The sequence below is a fragment of the Ceratotherium simum genome, chromosome 18, assembly GCF_057802395.1.
Source record: "Ceratotherium simum simum isolate JZ-2026a chromosome 18, ASM5780239v1, whole genome shotgun sequence".
In the NCBI taxonomy this organism is placed as follows: Eukaryota; Metazoa; Chordata; class Mammalia; order Perissodactyla; family Rhinocerotidae; genus Ceratotherium; species Ceratotherium simum.
In genome coordinates this window covers 4420717-4445181 of record NC_141917.1, presented here as the reverse complement: position 1 = coordinate 4445181, position 24465 = coordinate 4420717, and the positions used below count along the sequence as shown (strand labels likewise).

Sequence of the window (24465 nt, the reverse complement as noted above, 5' to 3'; positions counted from 1 at the left end):
CTCCTCCCTTTCCCCCCGAGTACTTACCCAGTGTGCAGAGTACTAGGTGCAGAGTACTGGTGAAGCCCCAAGGAAAGGTCCCTTGGGTCTTAGAGCAAAGAAGGGGCTGTGGGTGAGAAAATGTCCTGGCCAAGGGACAGAGTCTAACCTCTAGTGCTGAGTGTCTTCACATAGGTTTATGCCTAAGAATTTATTTATTCTCTCCAAGCACCTAATGACCGCTTCTTTCTCCTTCAATTTGGTAACCTTGCTCTATTGTGAACCCGCCTTAGTAATTCTTTAAGATCTGAACTATTTAAAAGAAAGTACCATAAGCTAAGCTTCTTGTGGGCGCATCAGAAGGTCATGAGAAGGAAGGACACAGGTTAGTTGTGTGTTCTCGGGACCTGGGGGACCCACTGTCAAAACGCTCAGATCCCCCCCGGCACGCTAAGCCTCACCTCACTCCTGTTCCTGGCCTGCTGGCTCTCTCTCGTGAGTCCCTTTCTGACTGGGCTCCACAGGAGAAATCATAATGCAGGGATGGCAAGAATCCCATCAGAATCGGAGTCTCACATTTAAAGGAATGAGAGAGACCACCTTGTGGGCAAAGGGAAGCAGCCAGAAGGAAAGGCCTGCAGGCCTCATCCTGATCAGGAGGGCCCCTGAGTATTTGCTCCTCACACAAAGGACTCTAGTGAAGGAAATGAGAAAGGAAATTGAGAACAAACAGCTACAAGAGGCAACTGTTTCTAATTGTCCTTAGGTTGAAATTTCACACTCATTGAGCTAAGAATGTGTGCACTGCCAACATCAGGAAAGCACTGGAAGGAATGGCACCTTACACATAAGACATAGCTAGAACACCGTGACACCTTCAGAGGCGTCTTCCCACAACTTCTCACATCCCTGGAAATCGCACTTCTGTCCTGCTTCCTCCCTCGAGCCCCCAAAAGCAGACTCACAGGGTCACTCACGGCTTCACATTCCCGTGATGCGTGTTCATGTGCTGCTTTCGCTTCATTCAATGCATTCACTTTGTTGAAGTGAATAAGTGAATGCGTGTTATCCCTTTAACAGACACAGATGTGCGGCCCGCAGGCCGGGCACACCAGGCTGGTGCACTCAGCCAGACTTCACCTTGGGCCTTGTGGGTCTTCAAGAATGGCTGTGAAAAGAGATGACAAACACATTCCAACAGGGGGTGAGCATTAGGATGGGCCATACAGAAAGCCAAGGTGAGAAGGCTGGCGAAGGCAAGGCACGAGGGAAGTTCAGCATCACAGGAACGGGGCTGAGAGGTCAAAGCACTTGAAGGGACTGGCCCTAGAGTATCCTGGAGGCCACGCGATGGGATCTGGGTTCCCAGCACATGACAATGGAGAGGCATGGAAGGCTTGACATAGAGGAGTGTCTACACTGGGTCTGAATTTTAGAAAGATCACGGCCATTGCAGAATGGGTAAGAAAGAGAGAGAGCTAGACCGGTGGTGGGAAAGTCAACTGAAAGCTTCTGAGCTTGCAAGGGTGAGATGCTGGTGGCCTGACTATGGCCATGGCAGTGGGCTCATCCCATGAGAGGTGGCTACTCGGTCCACAAAACCTACATTTTACAATTTGACATTTCATCAGTGCCTTTGTGAAACTCTCAGATCTAAGCACATGCAAAATATTCAATACTTGTTGATGAACTCACAATAAACATCGCCATCCTCACTTCATAGGTATAGAGGTATGTTATTAGCTAAATGTAGTAATATCCCTAAAACTTTCCTACGGGTTCGTCATAATTAATCTGTGTTTGAGAGGATTTCCTTTTGCCTGTGGATATAGAAATTCATGAGATTGTAACCATGTGCCAACAGGGCTCTGCAAGGCAAGGTGCTTTGTGAAGCCCTGCTCTGGACCATGGTCCTGGCCTGCAAACTTCCCGAGGACTGCCTGTCCTGGGTCTGACCACTTGAGGTGGGGGTGAAGAGGTGGCTCTGCAGTCAGGCTGCCTGGGTTCCCATCTGGGCTCCACCTTCCCCAGCTGTATGACCTTTGAGAAACCATCTGGGAGACCACACCTCTGTCTCCATTACCTCCTCTGCAAAACTGAGATACACACAGTCCCTGCTTCATACGGTGTTGGGAGGACGGGGTGCGGGGGGGTTAAGTGCTGTTGAAGGGTTAATCACAGTGATTATTATTTAATTCCTCCATCTCATCCTCATCCTTCCCCTCCCCTTCTACTCCTCAATCTTCACCTGGAAATGTGAGGTCATTCACATACACTGCATATGGCTCCAAAAATTCAGCCTTTCAGTCTATCCACCCAACATCCAGACAAAGAGGGAAAGCCATGTTTTCTTACTGCTTTAACCTTATTTTACATGTATTTCTTGAAAATTATTGAAAAGCTGATAAAGACGTGACCAGTAAATACAAATTTTTAAAAAGCAAAAAAATAATCACAGAGACATGCCCATTTATTTTGTTGTATTACCTCTAAGTGATTCTCTGACATGGGTAAACATAATGTGATGTTGAAAGTCTGCAATTTTAGGATATTTATTCTTAAGAGAATTATTAGGAAATTTTTAAACTAGTGTCCAAAAATAGGAGGGGAAGATGAGGGGATATGAAAAACAATGCCCCCAAGAAAAGGTAACTGAATGCACGTATTTATATCTAAAGAAAGGGAGTGGATCCTATCTCAATTATGCTAAACTAAATTAGAGATGCCAAAAAGGCCCTGGACAGGTGTTCCTCATCTCACCTGAGAACAGAACAGAACAGAAGCCAAGGGTCACTGATGGAAGAATACGACATTCAGGTTCTATAGTGTGAAGGTCTGTAGGGAAAAAAACTACTGCTAGCACATCTCACAAATCCCGTCTTTCAAAGAGAAAAGGTAATTAGATACTTGAAGATCTACTGAGAGATGCTGCTGAAGCTTACTGAGTCATGGAAATGGGGAGAATCTTGGAGCCTCTGAAGCTGCTTTTGGGCATCACCTTCTGAATGAGCGTTCCTCAGGAGAAGTGGCTCTTCTCCCATCATGTTCATAGAATGTGGCTGTGAGGCTGTCCATAACACTTAGACATTTTGATAGCTGGCTAGGAAATAATACAATTTAGTAAAGACCAGCTCTATGAACATGAGCTTGCATGTTCCATAGATTTAAGGATTCCAAATCTAATTTACTTCTTTATTTAGAGAAGCTTTCCTAGCCTGAAGATATGACATTTTTCTAATCGAGAAAAGATAAAACATGTCTCCCAAATCACTGAGAAGATAAATATATTAATAAATACATCATGGAAATCACTCTAAAAGATACTTACACACTAATGATGGGAAGCCTGTAGACTTCAACTAGGTTCAGGTTTTCTGAACTATTTTGGATATATTGCTACAATAACATGAACACTGTTATTTTGCCCTGAAAAAGGGTGAAAGATAATAGAGATGAAATTTTCTGTTGAGGCACTCATTTTGCTGGGAAAACACTTTCATCTAAGCTAGGAGTTGGCAAACATTTTAGTAAAGGGCCAGATAGCAAATATTTTAGGTTGATGGGTCTTGTGATCTCTAGAGCAACTACTCACCCTCACATGGCAGTGAGAGAGCAGCCAGAGACAACTGGTAAATGAATGGGTGTGACTGTCTTCCAATAAAACTTTATTTTTAGAATCAGGCAGCAGGCTGCATTTGGCCCATGGGCCATATTTTGCCAACCCAGACTTAACCAATCCCACATATGAATAATAGGATTGAACACATCTGCAGAAACTGGGAAGCAACAGGTATTTCTGCAGTAGCCAGGATGCCTTTACAAGGTAGGTGCATTGGAGTTTTACACCTATTTTGAGTGAAGCTAAAGCAGATTATTGGGAGGAACAGAACAAACTACTCCACTGTGGGAGACAGACAACAATAAAACAACAACAGCAGCAATAAAAACAACAAGCCCCACTTGTTAGATCTTGAAGTTCTAGTGAAACAGTTGCAAATCTTAAAGAGACAGAATGAGGCCTATGGAATATGATTTCAAATGACGCAGCAAGGAGGAAAGAAAACCAGCAGCACCTTACAGGCAGGGTGTGAATTCTATTAAATAACAGCCACGCCGAAGCTCTAAGCTTTTGAGAGCTATTGACTCATTTAAATCTCCCCATAAGCCAGTGAGGTGAATGCTATTCTTTATTCCACTTCACAGAGGACAAGAGTGAAGCGCAGAAGGGTCATGTTAGAGGTGGGCTGGGATTTAAACCCAGTGAGTTCATATGATCCAGCTAATCCACTTCTGGGTATTTATCCAAAGAACACAAAAACACTAATTCAAAAATATATATGCACCTCTTTGTTCATTGTAGCATTATTTACAATAGCAAAGACTTGGAAGCAACCCAAGTGCCCACCGACGGATGAATGGATAAAGAAGATGTAGTATGTATATACAATGGAATACTACTCAGTCATAAAAGAGATAAAATCTTGTCATTTGCGACAACATAGATGGACCTTGAGGGTGTAATGCTAAGCAAAATAAGTCAAGACGGAACAATCCAGTATCATGTGATTTCACTCATATGTGGAAGATAAACAAACACATAGATACAAGAACAGATCGTTGGTTACCAGAGGGAAAGGGGGCGAGGGGAGGGTGAAAGGGGTAAAGGGGCACATATGTATGGTGAGGGATGACAACTAGGTTTTTGGTGGTGAACATGATGCAGTCTATACACAAGGCAGAATATAATGATGTACACCTGAAATCCATGCAATGTTATAAATCAATGTGATCTCAATAAAGAAAAGAAATGATAAAAATGAAAAACAAAACAAAACAGTGAGTCCAGCTTCCAGGCCTGGGCTCTCACTGATGGTTTGGGTCCCCAGGTGCCTGCTCTGTGCCCTGTCCTGTTCGAAGTGCTTATGCCGATAAACCCATTCCCACACATGACCCCATTTAACAACCTTGGGGAAGGTGCCATTAGACTTCTTATTGTATAGATGAGGAAACTGAGGCCCAGAGATGCTGAGATGTGGCAGCCACTCAGGTTCTTGATGTCCAGGTCACATAGCTGGTGAGCAGCAGGGCCAGGGAGGAAACCCCGTGAGTGGGTGTCCTTACCCACTCTGCTGTACTGCTGCTCAATGGATTAAGGCTTCTACAAGGCTGGCTTTGCAGGTGGGGCAACTCTAATGGGATGCAGTTACCCAACGTGGCTTAGCTCTCAAAAGTCCTAGGAAAAATGTCTACATTTAGGAATTTGTGGGCATTATATATCTTAATTGGAGAGTTGCAAATTTTATGTGTATCTATTTCATACACATATAAGTGTGGAATTCATGATTATAGGTAAAGATTTTGTATTTCCACTTTATGGCTAATTATCCACACCGAGCAGTGTTTTGAAAAGTCCTTAACGATCCTGTATTGAATCACTGTCAAAATACGTAGGGCCATGCTCTTTCTCTTTAGTCATCACCACAACCAGATTTTCTACAACATCTGAAATGTCTTTTCCTGCCTCTCCAGAGAGCCCATTAGTGATGCTCTAGGGAAGCCTGTGTGTTTAACATGAAGTTAAACATTTCACAACTGATTTAGGTTCATTTTTCTTTCTCTTAAAATAAGTGACCTTCCCACAGGAGATGGTTTAATTCCTCTCTCAAGGTGCAAAATGTAAGTTAAATCATGGAAGATTCACTAACAACCGTGTTCTGACTCACTTTCTTGGATCCTCATTTTCCTGGGAAGGAATGTCAATTTCCCATTCTATTATAGAGGTTGAACTCTCCCCGCTGTGGCTTCTTCCTTTTATGAGAAAGATTTTAAAATGATGGCATCACTCTTCCCACAGTTTCAGGCTTTTCTGGCGTGTTTGCTCCAGTGTTTCTTGGATGTTCATTCCTAGATAAATACTTTGAAATAATCTTCTCCAGACTCATGAGTCGATTTTCTAAGAATGTTTTCCAGGTGGCCTCATCCAGCGTATCTGGATAGTTTGAGCCAGAACTGCCCCCACTCAGTTCCTGAGGCTCATGCACTGGACCAGTAGGGGGCGCTGCAATGGTCTAGGCCAAGTGGGATTGGTCAGTTAGGGCCATCAACAGAGGGCTCATGTATCAGGGTTACCTGAATCACCACAAATCCAATGAGTATCAAGAGAAACCAAAGAAGCTGACTGAATCCATATTTTACACAAATCAGGTCTGCAAGCTACCTGACGCTGGCATGAAATCAATGTCAACATCCTGCCCAGACTTTCCATCACATTCTTTGCTGTAGGTAACAAAAGGGAGACAGTAAGAACATCGCGGTCGCACCCGAGTCCAGGAACTAGCCACATTGCCTTCTGAGTGGATAGCATGTGAAAACTAAACAAAACTGGTAATCTCATTTTTCTGCATTTTTTGTTTTAATTTATGAAAGCGGTCATGACAAGTGAACGATGGGGAATAGGAGGCATAAATCTACATGGAGAGGTCTAGGCAAAGAATTTAAAAGTAAAGGACAGAAATGACAGCAGACGTGAATATTTACTCTAGTTTCCACAAAATGATGACAGGATTTGATTTTTTACAATGATTTCTAATAATCTCTACATTTTATCTTCTAAGCTGTCAAACAGTTTCCAAACTGAGGTCCAGGTGTGAAGGCACCACATGCCGTAGATGACTTTTCTGGCCAGTACATGCCATTAGGCCAGGTGCTTGCCAAAAATATATGGCTAACACTTGATGTGGGAGTCATCTTTCTGGATAAGGCTGGAACAATTCCATTCTCTGCAGGAAGGAGTTCTCACTGGTGCACTTTGAGATTAATTGGATCCAGGGAATGAACACACAGAGTATGTAGAACAATATTTATGTAACCTCCTGGCTCCCGTCCCTATGAAACTACCTTTTTCATTCTTCTTCAAGACATCTGCAGATTAGTTATTTCTGATTTTCTTACTAAATCTTAGATTCTCATTGGTTGAATTTTTTTTCTCATCAGGTGGGTCTTATATATTAGTAAATACTGACAGGTTTTAACACTTTAAAATATTTAGCTAAATAATATTGCTAGTTATTTAGTTAACTAAATAGTTATTTAGTTAAATACTGTTGTATTCTTTGGAATCAACTTCCTAATGTAAAGCTTCAGATATTATGTCATAAAACTTACCAGATGAATCATGCTGTAAATGTCATATTTATCTACTGCTCTTCAAAACATTGATGTAGGAAGACTAAGAGAATGTGAAGAGAAATGTACTCTACTGGTATCTCATTAATGATATTTGCTGTATTGTAATTGTCTATGTTGCAAAAAAAAAGTCCAATGATTCAATGGTATTTGCATTATCTATATAGACATAAGAACACATTTTATATTTAAATGGTTTCACATATGCTCGGTATTCTTACAATGAGTTGGGGCAGAGAGAAACCCCATATTTAAAGATCTCATTCTCTAGCTCAGCTGGTTTAAATGACTCAAATTTGGAGAGCAGCCAACCAGTGTAGCATTTATGATAATTTATTCCAAAATATCCTACTCAGGATATAGAAACAATGTCTGGGTAGTTTAGACAGTACTGTGATGTCTTTCTTTAACTGCCTGTATGATGTAAGGTCTATACATGCACAAGTAGCCATGAGATAATTGCGTTAGCATTCACAGACACAGGAAAGAAATCTGTGGGAAATTCAATTCTTTGAACTAAATAAAATGGTCTCCTGAAGGAGAAGAACCAGTGAAAGCGTCTGAAAATGCTGAGGCTACTGGACGGCTAAACACAGATGTCTCATGTGTGTCTCATTGTGTATTATGGTCTCATAGGCATGACGTTACATTGGACAAGCTGTGCAAAATCTCATTATTCTACAGAAACCATTATATATTCCAAGACCTGAACAATCTACAGTTAGACGATCTGGGTTGGTGAATCCAATGCCAAAATCCTTCTAGTCTATTGAGTTCCAATAATACTAATAATGATAGCTCCATTTAATGAGGTGCTTTATTTCTATCAACTGTTTAATCCTCACTACAAATCTATATGGTAGGTATGATTATTACACCTATTTCAGAGATGGGAAATCGAGGTGCAGAATACTAACTAAAGCACTCAAGGATATACAGGAGCAGCACGTGGTGGAGCCAGGATTCCAGTGCAGGCAGCCTAGCCTGATGCCTCCGCTCTGGACCATCTGAGAGCCACCATTCAGAGGCTGACAGGAGGTACATCACAAATATGGGTCACAGTGTGGCTAATTGCCAATTCTGGAGAAAGCTTCACAAGCATCCTTTGCTGCAGGCAGGAGGGCAGCCTTGTCTATGGAGATAAATAACGCTGTTGTTGATCAACAGATTAGATTCTGAGCTAATTTCTTTGTTAACCACAGGTAGGCCACACAACTATTTGATGGGTGTGGAACACTCTTTGAAAGCTTTATAAAGAAAGCACATCTCTCTGAAACTTTTTTTTTTTAATTTCAAAAATTATGGTGGATATTTTGGGAAAGATGGTGTAAGTGAGGCAGTATAGAGACTCCTCTTCCGAAAAACAAACAAATGGCTGAGAAGCTGTGAACATATCAAAAGAACCAAAATAAAAGGACTACTGACATTACACCATCTCTACTTACTCCCTAAAGCACTTGGGAAAAGCAGACCACAGAAACAAGGCCAGGAGGAGGGAGATCAGCTCCATTTGGGGTCTACAAAAGACGCACATGCAAATGTTCTCATCAGAACTGAGCTGCAAAAAAGAAACCTAATGTGGAACGCATGTGAAGATTATAGAGCAACGCTCCCCTCCAAAAAATGCACATGTGGAAATGATAGACAACACTAAAAAAAAAAGATTAAGAAAATATTCTGGAAGAAGACTTACTTCATCAAATATAATTTTACAAAATAGATTACACTGTCAGAAAATTTAAAAAAGAGGAGTACCAAGTCTATGAAGCAAGACATCAAGGAAGAGACAAGATGACAGAATGACATTAAAGGGACCAAGAAGAGAAGCAACAGAAAGACACTGCCAGAGCAGGGAGCTAGGAGAGCCATGATTTAATGATCCTTCTTGTAAAATCTCCTTGAGACAACTCCCGCTGACCAGGAAAAATTTAAATTATTGAACTCAAGAATGCAAAGGCTATTGTATGAAAGGAGTGGCAAGGTCACCAGATCCATTTAAACAGACAAGCTTAAACAACTATGGTCAAGATTACAACACAGAATTAACATGATATCATCATTGAAGGGTTAGAGGTACACTATCCCTTTATTATAAAAATAATAATAATATTGGGGCCGGCCCCATGGCCTAGGGATTAAGTTTGGTGCACTCCACTTTGGCAGCCCAGGTTTGGCACCCAGATGCACACCTACACCACTCGTTGGTGGCCATCCTGTGGTGGTGACTCGCATACAAAATAGAGGAAGACTGGCACAGATGTTAGCTCAGGGTGAATCTTCCTCAGCAAATAATAATAATAATAATAAAGCTAAATTGAACTGAGAAAGCTATAAGCAATTATAACAAAGATTAGGGCCTGAACCGACGTGTGAGGACTAGAGAATAAAAGAAATAGAAATGTACTAATTGCCTTATTTTGCCCAACAGGGTTTTTATATCTTTAGTTTAATTTGTGAAGTTGATAAATCAAAAAAGAGAGGCTTAAGCATATTTTTAAAATTGTATAGTAACTATAGTAGAATTAGAAATATATTGTATATTTCTTAAATAACCAAAGGAATAAAAAAGAGAAGGCAGCCATAAATCAGAAGTTAGAAAACTAACAGTAGAGAAACATTAAATAACTATGAATAAGAAGCAAACTTAGATGAAAGAATTAATATAAGACTTATCTATTGAAAGATAGTGCACAAATAAAATCACAGACCAATCTTATAGAAATAGATGCAAATCATAAAGAAAATACCACCAAATTAAAGCCACCAGTACATTAAAGAATACACAATGATCAACTGGGCTTCATTACAGGAATGCAAGGATGGTGCAATTAATCACACATCCCAGGCCTCATTCATCTTAGGTGGTAGAATGAAATGTGCTTTCCTTTTCTTCACAAATTTAATGTCACAAGTGCTCACTTGTTTGAATGATGGAAATGTGTCCCAGTTCACATGTCCTCCAGTGGGTTGGGGACAGAATAGTGTCACTTACATAAACACACAGAACTTCAGTCCACGCTCAGTGTGGTCTGTGCTGCCCCTTGGCCCCTGTGAGTTTACATCTTTTGCCAGGAAAGCCCACAAACCTGTATGTCTAGAAAAGGCCAATGTTCTTGATCAAAGGAATATTCTCGGAGGTCCTGTAGCTCAAGATCCTGAGTTAACAGTGTCCTGTGGGCTTCCTGGGGGTGGGGTGGGGCTAAGAAAAATGGCTCAACCATGTGCTATGTACAGAACCTCACAAACTTTTTAAAACAGATTTATCAATTTCTTTTCTTAAAGTCTCTCCAAGTTTGCTATAAAACTATTACGTCAGGAAGAAAAGGCATTAGCTAAAATTCAGTAACTCCCGGGAAAATAGAAACAAGTGGAGTTGCCATAATAAGATAAACAAATTAAAACGTAACAGGCAACTTCTATCAAATGAAGAGCCAGTGCTTAATTGTGAAAATGTACACACATTCCAATAAAGACCAGGAAAAAGAAAGGACACACTTTAGTATTATTCTAGGCGCATATGCTATTGCAATTAAACTGGGGATAGGGGTGGACAAGAGGTATACACATTAGAAAAGGAAGCCAAAATTATCTTTATTGGTTTATGATATTAAAAATATAAGATTACTACTGAAAAAAATTGGAAAGCATAAAATTTTAGTGTCTGGTTACAAAACTAATATTTTACTCTGTAAAAATAATAACTAATTAAAGTATAATGATATAAAGATTTCATTCACAATATTAATAAAATTATGAGTATTTAGGAAAAAATATAAATGCTCACATTCACTTATGTAAATAAATCTAAGAACTGTTCCTGAAGAACCCAACGACCAAATGGAGTATGAGAAGAAAAAATTGATTTCTGGTAGGTAGCTTCCATATTTTCAAGATTTCAATTTTGTCTAAATTAATCTAATAATGCAATGTAATCCCAATAAAAATTTCAAAAGAATTCTTTTTTAAATTTTAACTTGACAACATAAAGTTCATTTGGAAAAAACATTCAAGAAGAGCCAAGAAGATTCTAAGAAAGACAAGTGGTTCATAAAATGCTAGTCATCAAGCAGTGAGATGCTGGCACAGAAGGACAAACCAGGGAAACAGAGAAGACCATTCGGGCCAGTCATGCAATTACATACACAGATTTAAGCTGTGATAAAGCTGCCCTTCCAAATCCGTGGGCAGAAGACAGATTTTTCTATAAATGGTGTTGGACAAATTGCTGGGCATTGGAAGAAAAATTGTGGAACTCTACACTTCATTCTTTACATCAAAATTAATCTCATTTTGATCAAAGTTAAATATTTAAAGTATCCAAAATGTTTGAAGAGAATATGAATGAATATTTCATAATATTGGAGTATAAAAATCTTTCTAAGTACCTTACAGAAACAAGAATCTATTAAAAGGACATGTAAACTTCATTGCATACTAATTTAAAAATACTATGTAAGAGTAACAAAGAACGCGTCTGACATGACGCTATAACAAATTTCCACGTATGATTATCGGGAGAGTGAAGGTAATGCGTTGAGTGACCAAACAGCTTATCACCCAACCGGGATACTTTTGAAAGTGAAAGGTCACTATTAGTCACAGTGGGACAACAGGAACCAGATAACAGTGGACAAGCTGGTCTGTCTGGGCAAATTGGAATGTATGATTACCCTTATTATGGGACTTTTATTTTCTATGTTATATATACATATATGAATGAAGACATAATGACATTAAAGCTCATTAGAAACCCAAGGATAAATAAAAGACTCTAAAAGTTCCAGAAAGGGCAAGGTAAACATAAAAAACAGTTCCCAAATAAAGGCTTAGGAATCAGAACAGCAGTGGAGTTCTCAGCAACCACAGAAGATGGAAGACAATGATGTCATGCCGATAAAACTCCAAGGCAGAGAGAATTCTACCCCCGAATTCCTTTCTCAAACTCTCTGTCATCAGTAAAGCCTCAAAAAGTTCCACTCCCCCAAAGCTTTCTCAGACAGCTGAAGGAGGTGGTTTCCCACATACATTGGTGTAAACCAAGACAGACAGTGGCCGGGCATCCAAGAAATAGCATATTCCACATGGCGGAGAAATGAGGGAAGTCCCAGGATGACAGGTCCAGGTTGGAACAAGAGATGGTGGCACCAGGGACGAGGTTCTCTGGGGAAAGTAGAACTGAGAGGTTCTGTGATGTGTTTGAAGTGGGGAGAGTCCCCACTTCAAATGTGGGGAGTCCCGGGAGAGGTACCTGGCATCCTCACCCGCTCCTGATCCCATCCAACAGCACTTTCTCTGTGCAGTCCCCGACATCCTTCCCCTCCTGCTCTCACCGCTCCCATCTCCTCTGCCTGGCTCTATTTTTAAATTTTTATCCACAGCTCTTTTCACCTTCTAATATATGCCATTATTTAAAAAACATATTGTATTTATTGTTGACTGTGTCTCTTCCCTGATAAGCTACTAAAGGATGGGAACTTTTGTCTGTTTACTCACTACTGTATCCCAAGTGCCTGGCACATGGCAGACACTCAGCTTATATTTGGTAGATGAATCAATGAACTTAGTATATCTTTTGACGTTTATGTAAAGAAATCTAAGCAGGTTAAATTCGGGCAATTATTAACTTTTTGAAAGGTAATATTTTATATATTTTATATACAAAAGGAAGGACACAGAATCAGGGTATTCTACTTAGCCATCAAGGACTAACAAACAATGATGTAAACAATGACTACTAATGGAATATAACCATGTTGGAAGGATGGAGGCAACGGAGGTTGGTGCTAAGAGAAAGATGAGTGATGTAAGAGTGACAGAAAGTGATGTAAAAGGGCTATGTCCTCCCCTGTGATGGATAAGAACATAAACTTTAAAACCAATAGAGAGGAAAATGGTAATTAGGCATATTACTTAGAAATATTGGAAAAGATATCAGAAGAAAGAGCCAAAGCAACTGAAATTGTTGCCCCTGGTAGGTAGGATTGCGGGTGGGGAGGTGGGGCAGGGACGGAGATTTCTCATAGAGAGCTTTCAAGTACAATACGATTTTTAAAACTATCTGCATATAGTTACTAAATAAAATAAAATTCAATTAAAATAATAGCTGTAAGAAGCAAAAATCTAGCTTTAGTTTTGTCGTTGTTACATGCTGTCAAGTCGGCTCTGACTCCTGGCAACCCTTTGAATGAGTGATGTCCGCAATGTAGTTTAAGTGTTAAGTTTGGAGAATTTAAATGGATTCTTCTCTTTAGTACTCCTTTTAATTAAAGAAATATGTAATAAATGCAGCAAAAATTTAAAATCCCTTATTGTTGGGATTTCGTTCGACATACAAGTAAAATAAGACCGTGCAACAATGTGGAGACTGGAGGCTGAAGGGGAATTCTTGCATGGACTCTTGTCTTGCATTGGATCCAGACAAATCTAAACATTCCAGGAGACTGTGGTCTTTCCTTTGTGACGATTACATTCCTGGTGACCACAGTCTGAGGCATACTAAGAATTTGTTTTCTGTTTCAGGTTTTTATGCCCTAAACCTATATGGAACCTGCAGGAAAACAAATCAAGTTGAAAATCAAAATGTTTTATGCTGTTATGTGGTTTTATTTTTACCCTGCAACATCATTTCTTGATTGAAAAAGCAGTATTTTAATTGAAAATGTAACTTATTTAAATTATTTTGAGGATCTCTTTGGTGCTGGGAATATTGTTTAAAAATCTATGCAGGCCTATAAAAATGTAATGAAAGATATGTAGCATTTATTGGAAACTTTATGAGTAAAATAAGGACTACTTAAGCAGAAACCCAAGGAAAAAGAAGAAGGATGAGAAAAATCTAAGATTCAGTAATGATAATCAGACTTGTGGAAAAATCTCATAGCCAGATGACGAGGTTATTGCATAAGTCTTATTTTCCTTCTAGATCTTAATGACTCTCTAAGGGGAGATTCTCAAGTCTCTACAACTGGGTGAATATGCTTGGCAAAATCATGGTTTACAGGTGATTTTGGAGTGACAATACATCAACATGTCAACCAAAACTAGCCTGGATTCTTAAATACATGCTAATGTGAATCACAAAATACATCATTAAATTCCTGTATCAAGTTCTGGAGTCAATGAGTTTGGTTTCCCTCTTAAGCTACAGCTCTTTCCACGTTACACGAGTTCACTGCACGTATGTTCTCGATTTTCCTAGCCCTGTAAGGTCAGTGAATCTTTTTTTTTTAATTTAGTGAAACCCTTTTTTTTATGGGGGTGGGGTGGGGTGGGGTGGGGAAGTGGGCAAAAAGGAGAAAGATTACGGTGGGAAAAATGACTTTTCCTTCCAAAATGACTCAGGTAGGTTTGCAGAAAGCAGAAAACAGCCATTTCACAGTTTGTCACCTGGTACCATCTTGTACCTTTGGTCCATAAACTTAAAGAACCCTCTGAAAGCTCTACACGTCAGGAGCCCACCCTTTACAGAGGGTGTATGGAGACAGATGTCTGGCTGAGCAATCCTGCCAGTCGAGTGTGCAGAATTTCTGAGGTGCTAGAGGAATGCAGCCCTCAGAAGGCTCCAGTGTGAGGCAGCAAAGGAAGAGCCACCTTCCACCATCTTCCACTCACCCCGCCCTCCGCTCCACTTTGACGTGCTCAGTTCAGACACGTGTGTTCACCTTTAGGGAAGAAACAAAGGATGGGTCCCCTCCTGCACTTCCCACATTCACTTCTGAGCTCTGAGAAAGCTGGGGAGGGCACACGCTATCTTTGAAGAGAAGGTCCAGGAGTTTTGTTCAATGTTATGGCCTCAGACCTCTCATACATTAAAAAGCCCCCAAAAGACAGTCTTTCTAAAGTGTCTTCCTTTTAAAAACCTAGTTTATTACAATATCATATCATGTCAAGTACCAGGAACTAGCTGGACACTTGTCACCTGTCTTCCAGCATGAAAAGAATATGCCTGACTCCTGAGCATAAATTCAGGCTGATCACACGAAATACCACGTGCAACCCCGGCAAATTTACAAAACATAGGATTTGTTTATCTTCTCATCAAATCTAAATGCTGTCTAAAATTACCGTACTCTAATGAGTGAAAGTCATGGCGTCTTGTTAAATAAAACAGAATGATTTAGATAAACTGGACTGTAGAGAGTATGTTATTCAAGTATGTTCTGGAGGACAGTGATATAAACATTCCGAGCAGATGGAATTGTTAGAAGTTTGAAGTGCTTACTTCCTTCTTTTCCCATCCTTACTGTTGTGTTTAAGTCACATGGCTTTGATTTTTTGAGTGGCATCATTGGGTGAACATGTGATTTTGCCAGGACTGATACTCAGAATATTTGACACCCTGTGCCCAGCTCAGGCACGGGCTAATCAGAAAGAACACCAGGCAGTGTGAGCTGACACCAGCCCACAGGCTGCCCCAAGGGTGTGGACACTCATCACACACGGGGCTGCACAGGAGAGAGGTTTGAGAATCAACATCTCTTTCAAGGTAGTGCCTAAAGGAGAGTTTTCAAAAACCAATTGTGAACTGACAGAAGGATTCAAAAATACTTGTTCAATATTCAGTCCAAAATTCAAACAGCCATCTTATTTCCCTTCCCTTGGTCTTGCCCTCCTGAAAATACAATCCTATTCATGGCCACTGGCTCCTAACACTCCAGCTTTTCTCTGCCCCAGGGCCTTTGCACTTGCTGCTCATTTTGTCTAGAGCATTCCTATCCTGCATTTCCACCTGGCTCCTTCTCTCACTGCTCAGAGAAGAAGTCTTTTCTGACTCTTTAAGGGAAATAACATGTCACCTCCTGGAACTGTCACTGTTTGCATCGTGATGCAAACCTTGAAATGCACGGATCTGTCTGCCTGTTGACTGTCTGCCCCTGTCAGCTCCATAGGTCACAGGCCTGCTGCAAGGTGGCAGTGCCAGGTCGTCACTCAGTAAATATCTGCTGATAACTGAATATATATTGTAGCATATATGGTCTCTCACACTAAAACTGTGCTTGTGAATAGGGAAGATGTGACTTTTTCAGTTCAAGCATGTATCCCTCCACTGCCACCTGACTATTCTGTCTAATTACATCAGCAAACCTCATGGTTGGAGATCATATAAAGGTAGATTCCAGTCCAACTCTGTCAGAGAAAGTCACAAAGTCTGAAAAAGGAACATCTTAATAGATTTCATGTCACTGTCTGCGAAAGCATGTCTGACTGGCTTGTGAGCACCGGTCCAGGATCAGAATAGGAGCATTATTCAAAAGACTGAAAAATTCACCCTGTTCTCCTCATAGGGCCCAATGCTGGTTAAAACAAGGCCTCTATGCCTATGACGAAGAGACAAGCGACACTAAAACGTATTTACTGTTAAGGAACACAGGGTTGATGAAGCAGGTTTGTTCTTCATCTTTTTGTTTGTTTTGTTGGCAAAAAAAGGTGCAAAATTAGGCTAGCGGCCTTCCTGGGGAAGGGCAGTGTTCTCTTTCGAGGCCCAGCATGACGGGTCCTGTTTCTGGGGCTCTGCACTGCCAGCTGACTTCACCCCAAGCGCCAACAGCCCCTGTGCTCTCAGGAAAGCTTCCAGTGAAGCTGTGGGCCAGCTGGGCCTCCCCGAGACCCCCCACGCTGGGGTGTCTTCTGTCTACTGTCTGGCTCCCGACCCAGTGATTCCTAACACTCTTCAAGGATGTACACAGACAACTTGAGCAGTATTGCATAACTGATCTGTAAGAGGACTTCAGTTGAAGCCCTGTCGTAGTCCACGTGGCTTTTTTATAAAGTACTTATTTCTAAGAGTTTTACGATAATCATGTGTGAATAATCCTGGACATTTTTTAAGTTACACTAATTTATACTGTGGTCGGTTTTATTCATTTTTATCAGAAAATAGTGGTGTGTGTGGAGGAGGATACATAACTTCGAGCAGCAGTGGCAATAAAAGCAAATAAAGAGAATTCTACACATTCATTAGGAAATAGTAGAGACATGAATCAAGGATGCAAAGAAAAGGCAAGACATACAATGAATCAGTAGACCTAAATCCAGTTATAACAGCAACCACAACTCATATAAATAGATTACGCTTGTGTGTAAAAAGATATATTCTTGATCTGATAAAATCAAAATCCAACAGAAAAATTATTTATTCAAGGTGCAGAAAAGCTTAATAATACAGACATTTAAAAACAAGAAGAATGAAGAAATGTAAGGCAGGCCAAAAATAAGAAAAGCAAGCTAGTGCCATAATGTTAATTTCAGAAAAAATAGATAATAAACTGGAAAGCAATGCCAGGGATAAAGATGGTCATTATTTAATAATAAATAACAATTCATGCAGAAGTTATAACCTTACCTCACAACATAAGGTAGAATTTTAATATTAATTATAAAATAAAATTTATAGGAGAAATTGAAAAATAAACAATCATAATGTGAGATTTTAAAATACTTCTCTCTCAAACAGATTTATAAGACAGACAAAATGTCAGAACATATCTGAATAAATGACTATGGAGCTTGATCTAATTGTCATATAAATAACCCTGCACCAACAGAAAACACACATTCCCTCATTCCCACAGGAAATATTTACAAGAACTCCCATTCCTAACCCATAGAGGAAGTCTCAAAAATGCTAAAAATGATATAATTTTAACTCTTTCTTTGATGTCAATGTAATAAGATCTGAAATAACAAAACAATTACCCTGAAGCCCCCATACATTTGGAAATGCAAAACCACAATAATTCTAACTAATTCACGGATATGAGAATAAATAAATGGTGCCTAATCGTACTCAAAATAATATATTGTGTTCTCTCCCAAAAAGTCATGATTCTCAGTGAAGCTTTAGTTTTCAACAAATATTTCCAGAAGCACTGATTAGTACACTTTATGAATATAAAGTGAATATATGGATGCAGATGTACAGTTGTAGTAAAATCTATTCTATCTATCCATCTCTATCTATCCATCTCTCTCTATCATCATTCATCTATGCTTCTATCATCTATCTTCTATTGATTTATCTATCCATCTATCATCTGTCTATTCTATCAACATATTTTCTATTGATCTATCTATCATCAAATTATCTATCATCTATCTATCTATCATCTATATATTCTTTCTATCTGTAGGTTTGTTTTTCATTTTTATTGCAAAATATTTGAAGAATATGCTATAGTGCATATCATTAGAAGACAGTTATGCTGTGTGGGGTGGCACTTGGTGAATTTTAGAGTCAATCATATTAAGGCCTGGAGACCAAAATTATGAAAATACTATGAAAATTTAGGTATTATTTAACCTATGTAATCAGACAAGTTCCCTGAAAAATAGAAGTATCCCCAAAATGTCTTTCTGCCTTTCTTATATGAATACGTAAATAAATATGTATATATAAAAATAAAACAACAACAGAATATACATACACACATACACCTGCACCAAATAAAACAAATAAACCAAAACAAACGAGCAGACAAAAAAACCCCAAATACAAAATATTTTACAGAACTGCCTGAGGCAGATTTTTAGGTGTGAAATGATGAACCCAAATAGAGAAAGCTAGTTTTTATATGTCCACGGCTGCTGCAGTGGTTTCTGTGTTAATATTTCAGCGACTGAGGATGCAAGTCAAGTCAGTCTTGCTTATGGCCAATTTGTCGATATTTGTAATTTGATTTTCATTAGGGACATATTCTAAACAATGTCTGTACCAGCTTGAATGTATTTTAAATGCATTGTTTTGGTGTTAAGTGACATCTTTCCTGGGGTAGATACAGCAAGACACTGTCTTAGACACCTGTCACACCTAGGTGACTATATAGATAGTTCCAAGTCACGATATTCCTACCTGAACTGGCGACTTCACGCTGTGGCTGAACATCTCTCTAAAGAGGGTGTTGATTACAGAGATGCTGCAACACTTCTGATCTCCCCGATTGACGAAGAAGGTGAGATGCCTCTTCAATGAGGGCATAGTGGGGGAGGACTAGACATCTGAAGAACAGCATACTCTGCCCACGGAGGTGGCTGCTCTGGGCGTGAGCTACAGCGTCAGGTTCCTGACACGGCTGGGCTCCCTCCCAGAACAGGACAGAGGAAGCCTTGGAACCTAGAGAACACATCTTAACAGATTCTGTAAAGCCCTCCTCATGGTTACTTCATTCATCTGTGAGTGTTCTTAAGTTCAGCAAAATTGGCACTCATCCCATAAGCAAAAAGGAAACAGAAGAAGAGAATTGTACCAAGTATCCTATATCCTTCACTTCTACCACTGTGGTGTCATAAGAGAAATCCACGATTTGAAGTCATTGTAGGATAGAGTTCCAACCTCAAGAGTAATGTAAACTGATTTACTAAAAAGGAAACATGCTAGCACAATTCCCAAATATTCCAGAAAACAATGTTGACACAGTAGTGGGGCTTCTGGGTAGGATTGGCTATGTAATTTGTGGAATCCAGTACAAAATGAAAAAATCATTAGGATTTCACATTGGCAGCAGCAGAGAATTAAAGCAAGCAGGGACCCTTCTGAGCGCAGGGCCCTGGGTGACTGTGCCAAAGAAACAATTCTGCTAATGGGTTTGTAAGGAGTCACCAATGTAGGTAAAAATAATATGACCGTCCAAATGTCAAGCGAGAGGAAGACAGAGAGGGGCTATGTTTGTACATGTTCCTGAGACGAGAAAACAAGGCATTGGATCACTGTGTTTCATCTAAACTCGTACTCTGCATTCCTAGGAGAAGAAGAGAGAGAAAAAGTATTTCTTTACCATCTGGAAAGTATTTCCTCTTGTATCTTCAATCCATTGTCCAGGAAGGCATACTTATTAGTGTTTAGGCTTCGAAAACTAGATAGTTAAGATAAATGACATAAAGAACCACTTCATTTAGATAAACTGAGAAATACATGGAAATAAATATCTGTGATTTATAGTTCGTGTTGCAAACGCAAGCGATAAAAATGCGTGGTTCACGCTGCAATGAAGACAGAGGCGGCTGAGCCGCGGGAGAGCCGCACACTGCTCATCTGTTTCAAGGCCAGCGTGGGCCGGCCGTCCAGTGCACCATGGGGAGACACCGGAGGCTGTGTGCTGGCTCCGCTCCAGCCCGGAGGAGCAGCTGGGAACCGCTGACGCCCCATTATTTAGCTATGATGCTCCTGCTGGCCGAGCCTAGCAGACATTTTAAGATCATCTTCCTCCAGTAAGGAGACTCTTGGACTCCCAGCACTCTGCCCCCTGCAGAGATTTATGACCTGAGGGATCCCATCAGGCTAACAACCCGGTCTGGCTTGACAGGACTCCAACTGTGCGAGCCTCAGAGGCTGCCCATGCATGCATTTGGATGCTGACAGAGGAGGTTAGGAGTTCGAACCAGCACAGCAGTTTTTCTTTTTCATTTAAGTTAAAAATGAGAAGGCTGTGGATTAAGATGTTTTAAAGATTCCACTCCCCAATTCTTTTGGGACCCTCCTTCAAGTCGAACATGAAACACCAACTGGCACCCTACTGCTCCTGCCATTTAGTCAGCCAGAGACCTTGGGAGGATGCGCCCCGGTACTCAGTCAGCGCAGTTGCCCTGTGAGGCCGCTATGAGGAAACAACAGAACCCCCGTGGCTCCCAGAGGGCCCGGACCCCTCCCAGGAGACAGAGTCTAATAAGAAAGACACATGCTTTCACTGTCAGTAAAATGAGACCTGGGTTTTCTGCCCACTTAAGCTGGAAGAAAAAATTGTCAGTATTCTGAGCAAGAGAGAAATGTATCTTACATTTCAGAGGAAAAGAAAACTTTAAATTAAGATCTCTTTTCCCAACTCGATTGTCAAAATAAAACAATATTCCACAAGGACTAATATATATAATGTGGATTCATTCTTCTGTGCTTTGTCATTGATAGTTGTGCTTCACAGACTAAATAGATAACTGATGTGACTTTTACAGCAAAAATAAAAACAGCCAAGATTTATTGAGGGTTTCTCACACGTACCAAGAGTTTTTACATGGATTTCCTCAACAGATCTTCACCCTAAATGACCTTGATTCCATACAAGGTGGGCCTCCATAGAGGGATCTGAACCCAGGTAGGTGGCTTCACGGCCCACACCTTCAACCAGGGTGCGAGCTGCCACGTGTGCACAGTATTTGCTCTCACCCATCAGCATAATCCAGGCCGACTATGCATACTCCATCCAAAGGACTCGGATGCAGAGAGCTGTGGGATGAGAGCTGGGACATCCAGGCCTTGCTCTTTGCTGGGGGTGCAGCAGGAACCCACCTTTGTCCTCCTTAGGAATCTCCCACCAGGACAGTGCAGCACGAGGCATATGGCCAGGCTTTGTACTGTCTCTGAAAGCTTTCTCTTTCAGAGAAAAATACAAATATTAGAAAACAGGAGACATATAAATCAAAGAGTTAGGTAAGATGAAGGTCTGGATTTTCTTAGGTGAATTTGGGGTGCCCTCAGTGTGTTTTCTACACGTTGTTCCCATACATCAGTTCCAACTTCCCCTGGGCTGATGCTTTTGCCTCTGAATTGTGCCTTTTCTTTCAGCACACAAAGCTCTTGACAGAAGTTACTCATAACATTGTACCTGACTGAGTTAAGTATAGAAATGGGACATCAAAGAATACACAGATGTCTTTGGCTCGAGATCCCTCAAAACCAGAAAGACAGATTGTAGAGAGGCAGAACCCCAGTGAGAAAAACAATGGGCTAAACAGGTGACTTACAGGAACAATTAGTAACCTTCTAACATACATACATTTACAATAGAGCACAAGAAAAATCTTTCTTTGCAGAAATCAATAAGGATGAAGGAAAAGGGGAATCAGAGACATAAGATATGAAGCTTTGGGGGAAGAAGGAGGATGTCGCCCCTTGTGAAGGAGGGATGAATGCCAGAGGGAGTGGTGGGTTTGCAGGTGGGCTGTTGGTGGCAGGAAGAGGTGGTTGTGACTTGATTCCCATGTCTGAGGTCTGAGCTCATGGGCCGAGAGTGTGGGATGGGAGAAGGGGGAGCACTGGAGGAGCCCGAAGGTGATATAAAATCACTGTCCTGGGAGGGAGCAAACGGCCAGGGAAGGAGGTGAGGATTGCTGCCATCCTGGGGTGGCCATGTAAGACAGTGGCCAGACTTTTCGAATGAGGACGTGGGCTTGCGAACTTCCAGGCAGCATTTAGCCACTGAGCTCCATGTGTGGAGCGGTGAGGAGTTGGGTGCAGGCAGGCTGGGCTTTCCGGGGGAGTATATGGGAGGAAGAGTTGGGCAAGAGTGTTCAGCCAGCTGGCGAGAGGTTACGGCACTACCCATGGACTCTGGACTGGGGAGGGGGGCACGGGGGTCCTGGACAGTGAGGGGTGGGAAGGCTGGATGCCGGTGAGACAGAAGGACAACCGGAGTGTGGATGCGGGAGCACGTGAGCTGCAGTGACGAGAGGCGGCGGCCAGCATGGGGTGTTGGGGACCCAGGTTTCACAGGTGAGGCAGGTATGAGTCAGAAGAGCAGCTTAGGTGCACCAACAGAGACCACACAACCACGGCTCAACCACGGGAGGTTGTATTTCCTTTCACGTGGAAGTCTGAGCCAGCAGGCAGTTGGGGGGCTGGTAGAGGCAGCTCTGCTCAAGGATGTCACCAGGGATTCCAAAGCCCTCCATCCTGCGACTCCACATGCCCTGCGGGTTGTCCCTGCCCACACGGCTGGAGCTCTTGCACTAAGGCCAGCCCTGCTGCAGTCCACAGAGCAGGGAGAGGAGGAGGATGAAGCAGAGCCTTCGCAGGACACCCACGGAAGGGGCTTGCATCACTGTGCTCACATCCCGCTGCCAGATGATGAGTTGGGAGGGAGGATGGGGAACGTCTAGCTGGGCATCTGTGTGTGTGTGTGTGTGTGTGTGTGTGAGTGTGAGTGAGTGTATGTGTGTGTGTGAGTGTGCATGTGTGAGAGTGAGTATCCCTCCCAACCCACCTTCTCAGGGACCCTGAGCTTTATTTAGAAATATCTAGGGGCAGTGGTACCCACGACAAGACGAAGGGGACGACAGAGGTCTGGCTCTCTGTGGCTCTGTCTCACTCATGTGCACACGTGCTGTGCGCTGCAGCAATCCACACTCCCTTTACAACCCGGGCAGGCCTTCAAGTGGGTGCTTGTAACAATTTCATTCAGTAAGAAAAGTTAACAATAGTGAAGGGGACGGAAGTCTAAGAGCGAACACGTTACTATCCCCACAGTATGTTACCTCTCCTGCCAGCCTGCATTGATGAGAGTAAAAATAAAACAAACAGGATGCTCTTATGAGAACTTCGACTCACATACACAAGGTTTCCCAGACTATTTCTCACCCAAACATATTGTTTTAACTCCCTTGTGCAGACAGTTCTTGTTGCTTTTGCCTCTTTGCTGTTCCGGATGACTTGACAGTAGTTAGCACTTCCAATCCCCTAGACTCGGGAGCTTCAAGGACTCACCAAGCATATTTGCAAAACTGTGAAACCCATTCCGATGAGCATGGCAGTTCTTACCTGGGGGGACAGGCAGACACCTTGCAAGGCACCAGCCCCGTGACAGGTCGGGTGTTGGGATTGCAGAATGACGTGTTTACTTGAAACCTCAGGTCTCTGTAGCAGCCTTCTCTGGCGGTCATCTGCCCTGTAAGAAAAGGTGGAATGTATAATAAAGACTCACAAACATGTCTCATGGTAAAAGACTGATGAAGAGCCAATAAAATTTTTTTAAATAAAATCTTTACCATCTTTACATGTCTTTGTATTAATGACCAATTGGCCAACTATTGATATTCTACTTTTTTGACCCATCTTCATGCTTTCTATTAGTGAATTCCATCAATTCTAAGATGCACATATTTTCTCCCTACATTTTAACATCTTTAAAATCAACATGTTTCTTGCAACTGATGCCAACATAATGGTTCTTTTCTATTATTTCCAGAGTTGGGGACACCAGCCATTTCTCAGAAAAAACACAATACTAAATACGCCTGACTTGTGTGTCCATTTGTGGGATCACATCAGGAAGCAATCAGTAATACACCAGAAAGAACTACAGATAAAAAAATAATAAGCAGTTTATAACCAAAGAATTAACAGAGCTAAATATTGCCATGGGTGCAAGCCCAATGGTGAAATTTTCACAATAATGACTTAGGTCTTGCATCAAATGAGGTCAATGGAAAAGAAAGTGGGTTTGATTCTCAGCCTCCATTTACATCCCCAGTGCTATTTAAGCCTTTGTGAACATCCCTAAATTTGTTCAATATTTCAGTTCATTAAATCTACCAAAA

The 24465-nt window shown here is 41.3% G+C and overlaps 1 protein-coding gene across 1 annotated transcript in view; it reads right to left on the bottom strand.

Moving 5' to 3' along the window:
• The window catches only part of ADAMTS16 (ADAM metallopeptidase with thrombospondin type 1 motif 16), a 163313-nt gene that overhangs the window by 24277 nt on the left and 114571 nt on the right, over positions 1-24465 (bottom strand). The window contains exon 18 of the mRNA XM_087443099.1: positions 23687-23813. Coding sequence (XP_087299225.1) covers positions 23687-23813 — 127 coding nt within the window. The remainder of the gene's footprint in view (positions 1-23686; positions 23814-24465) is intronic.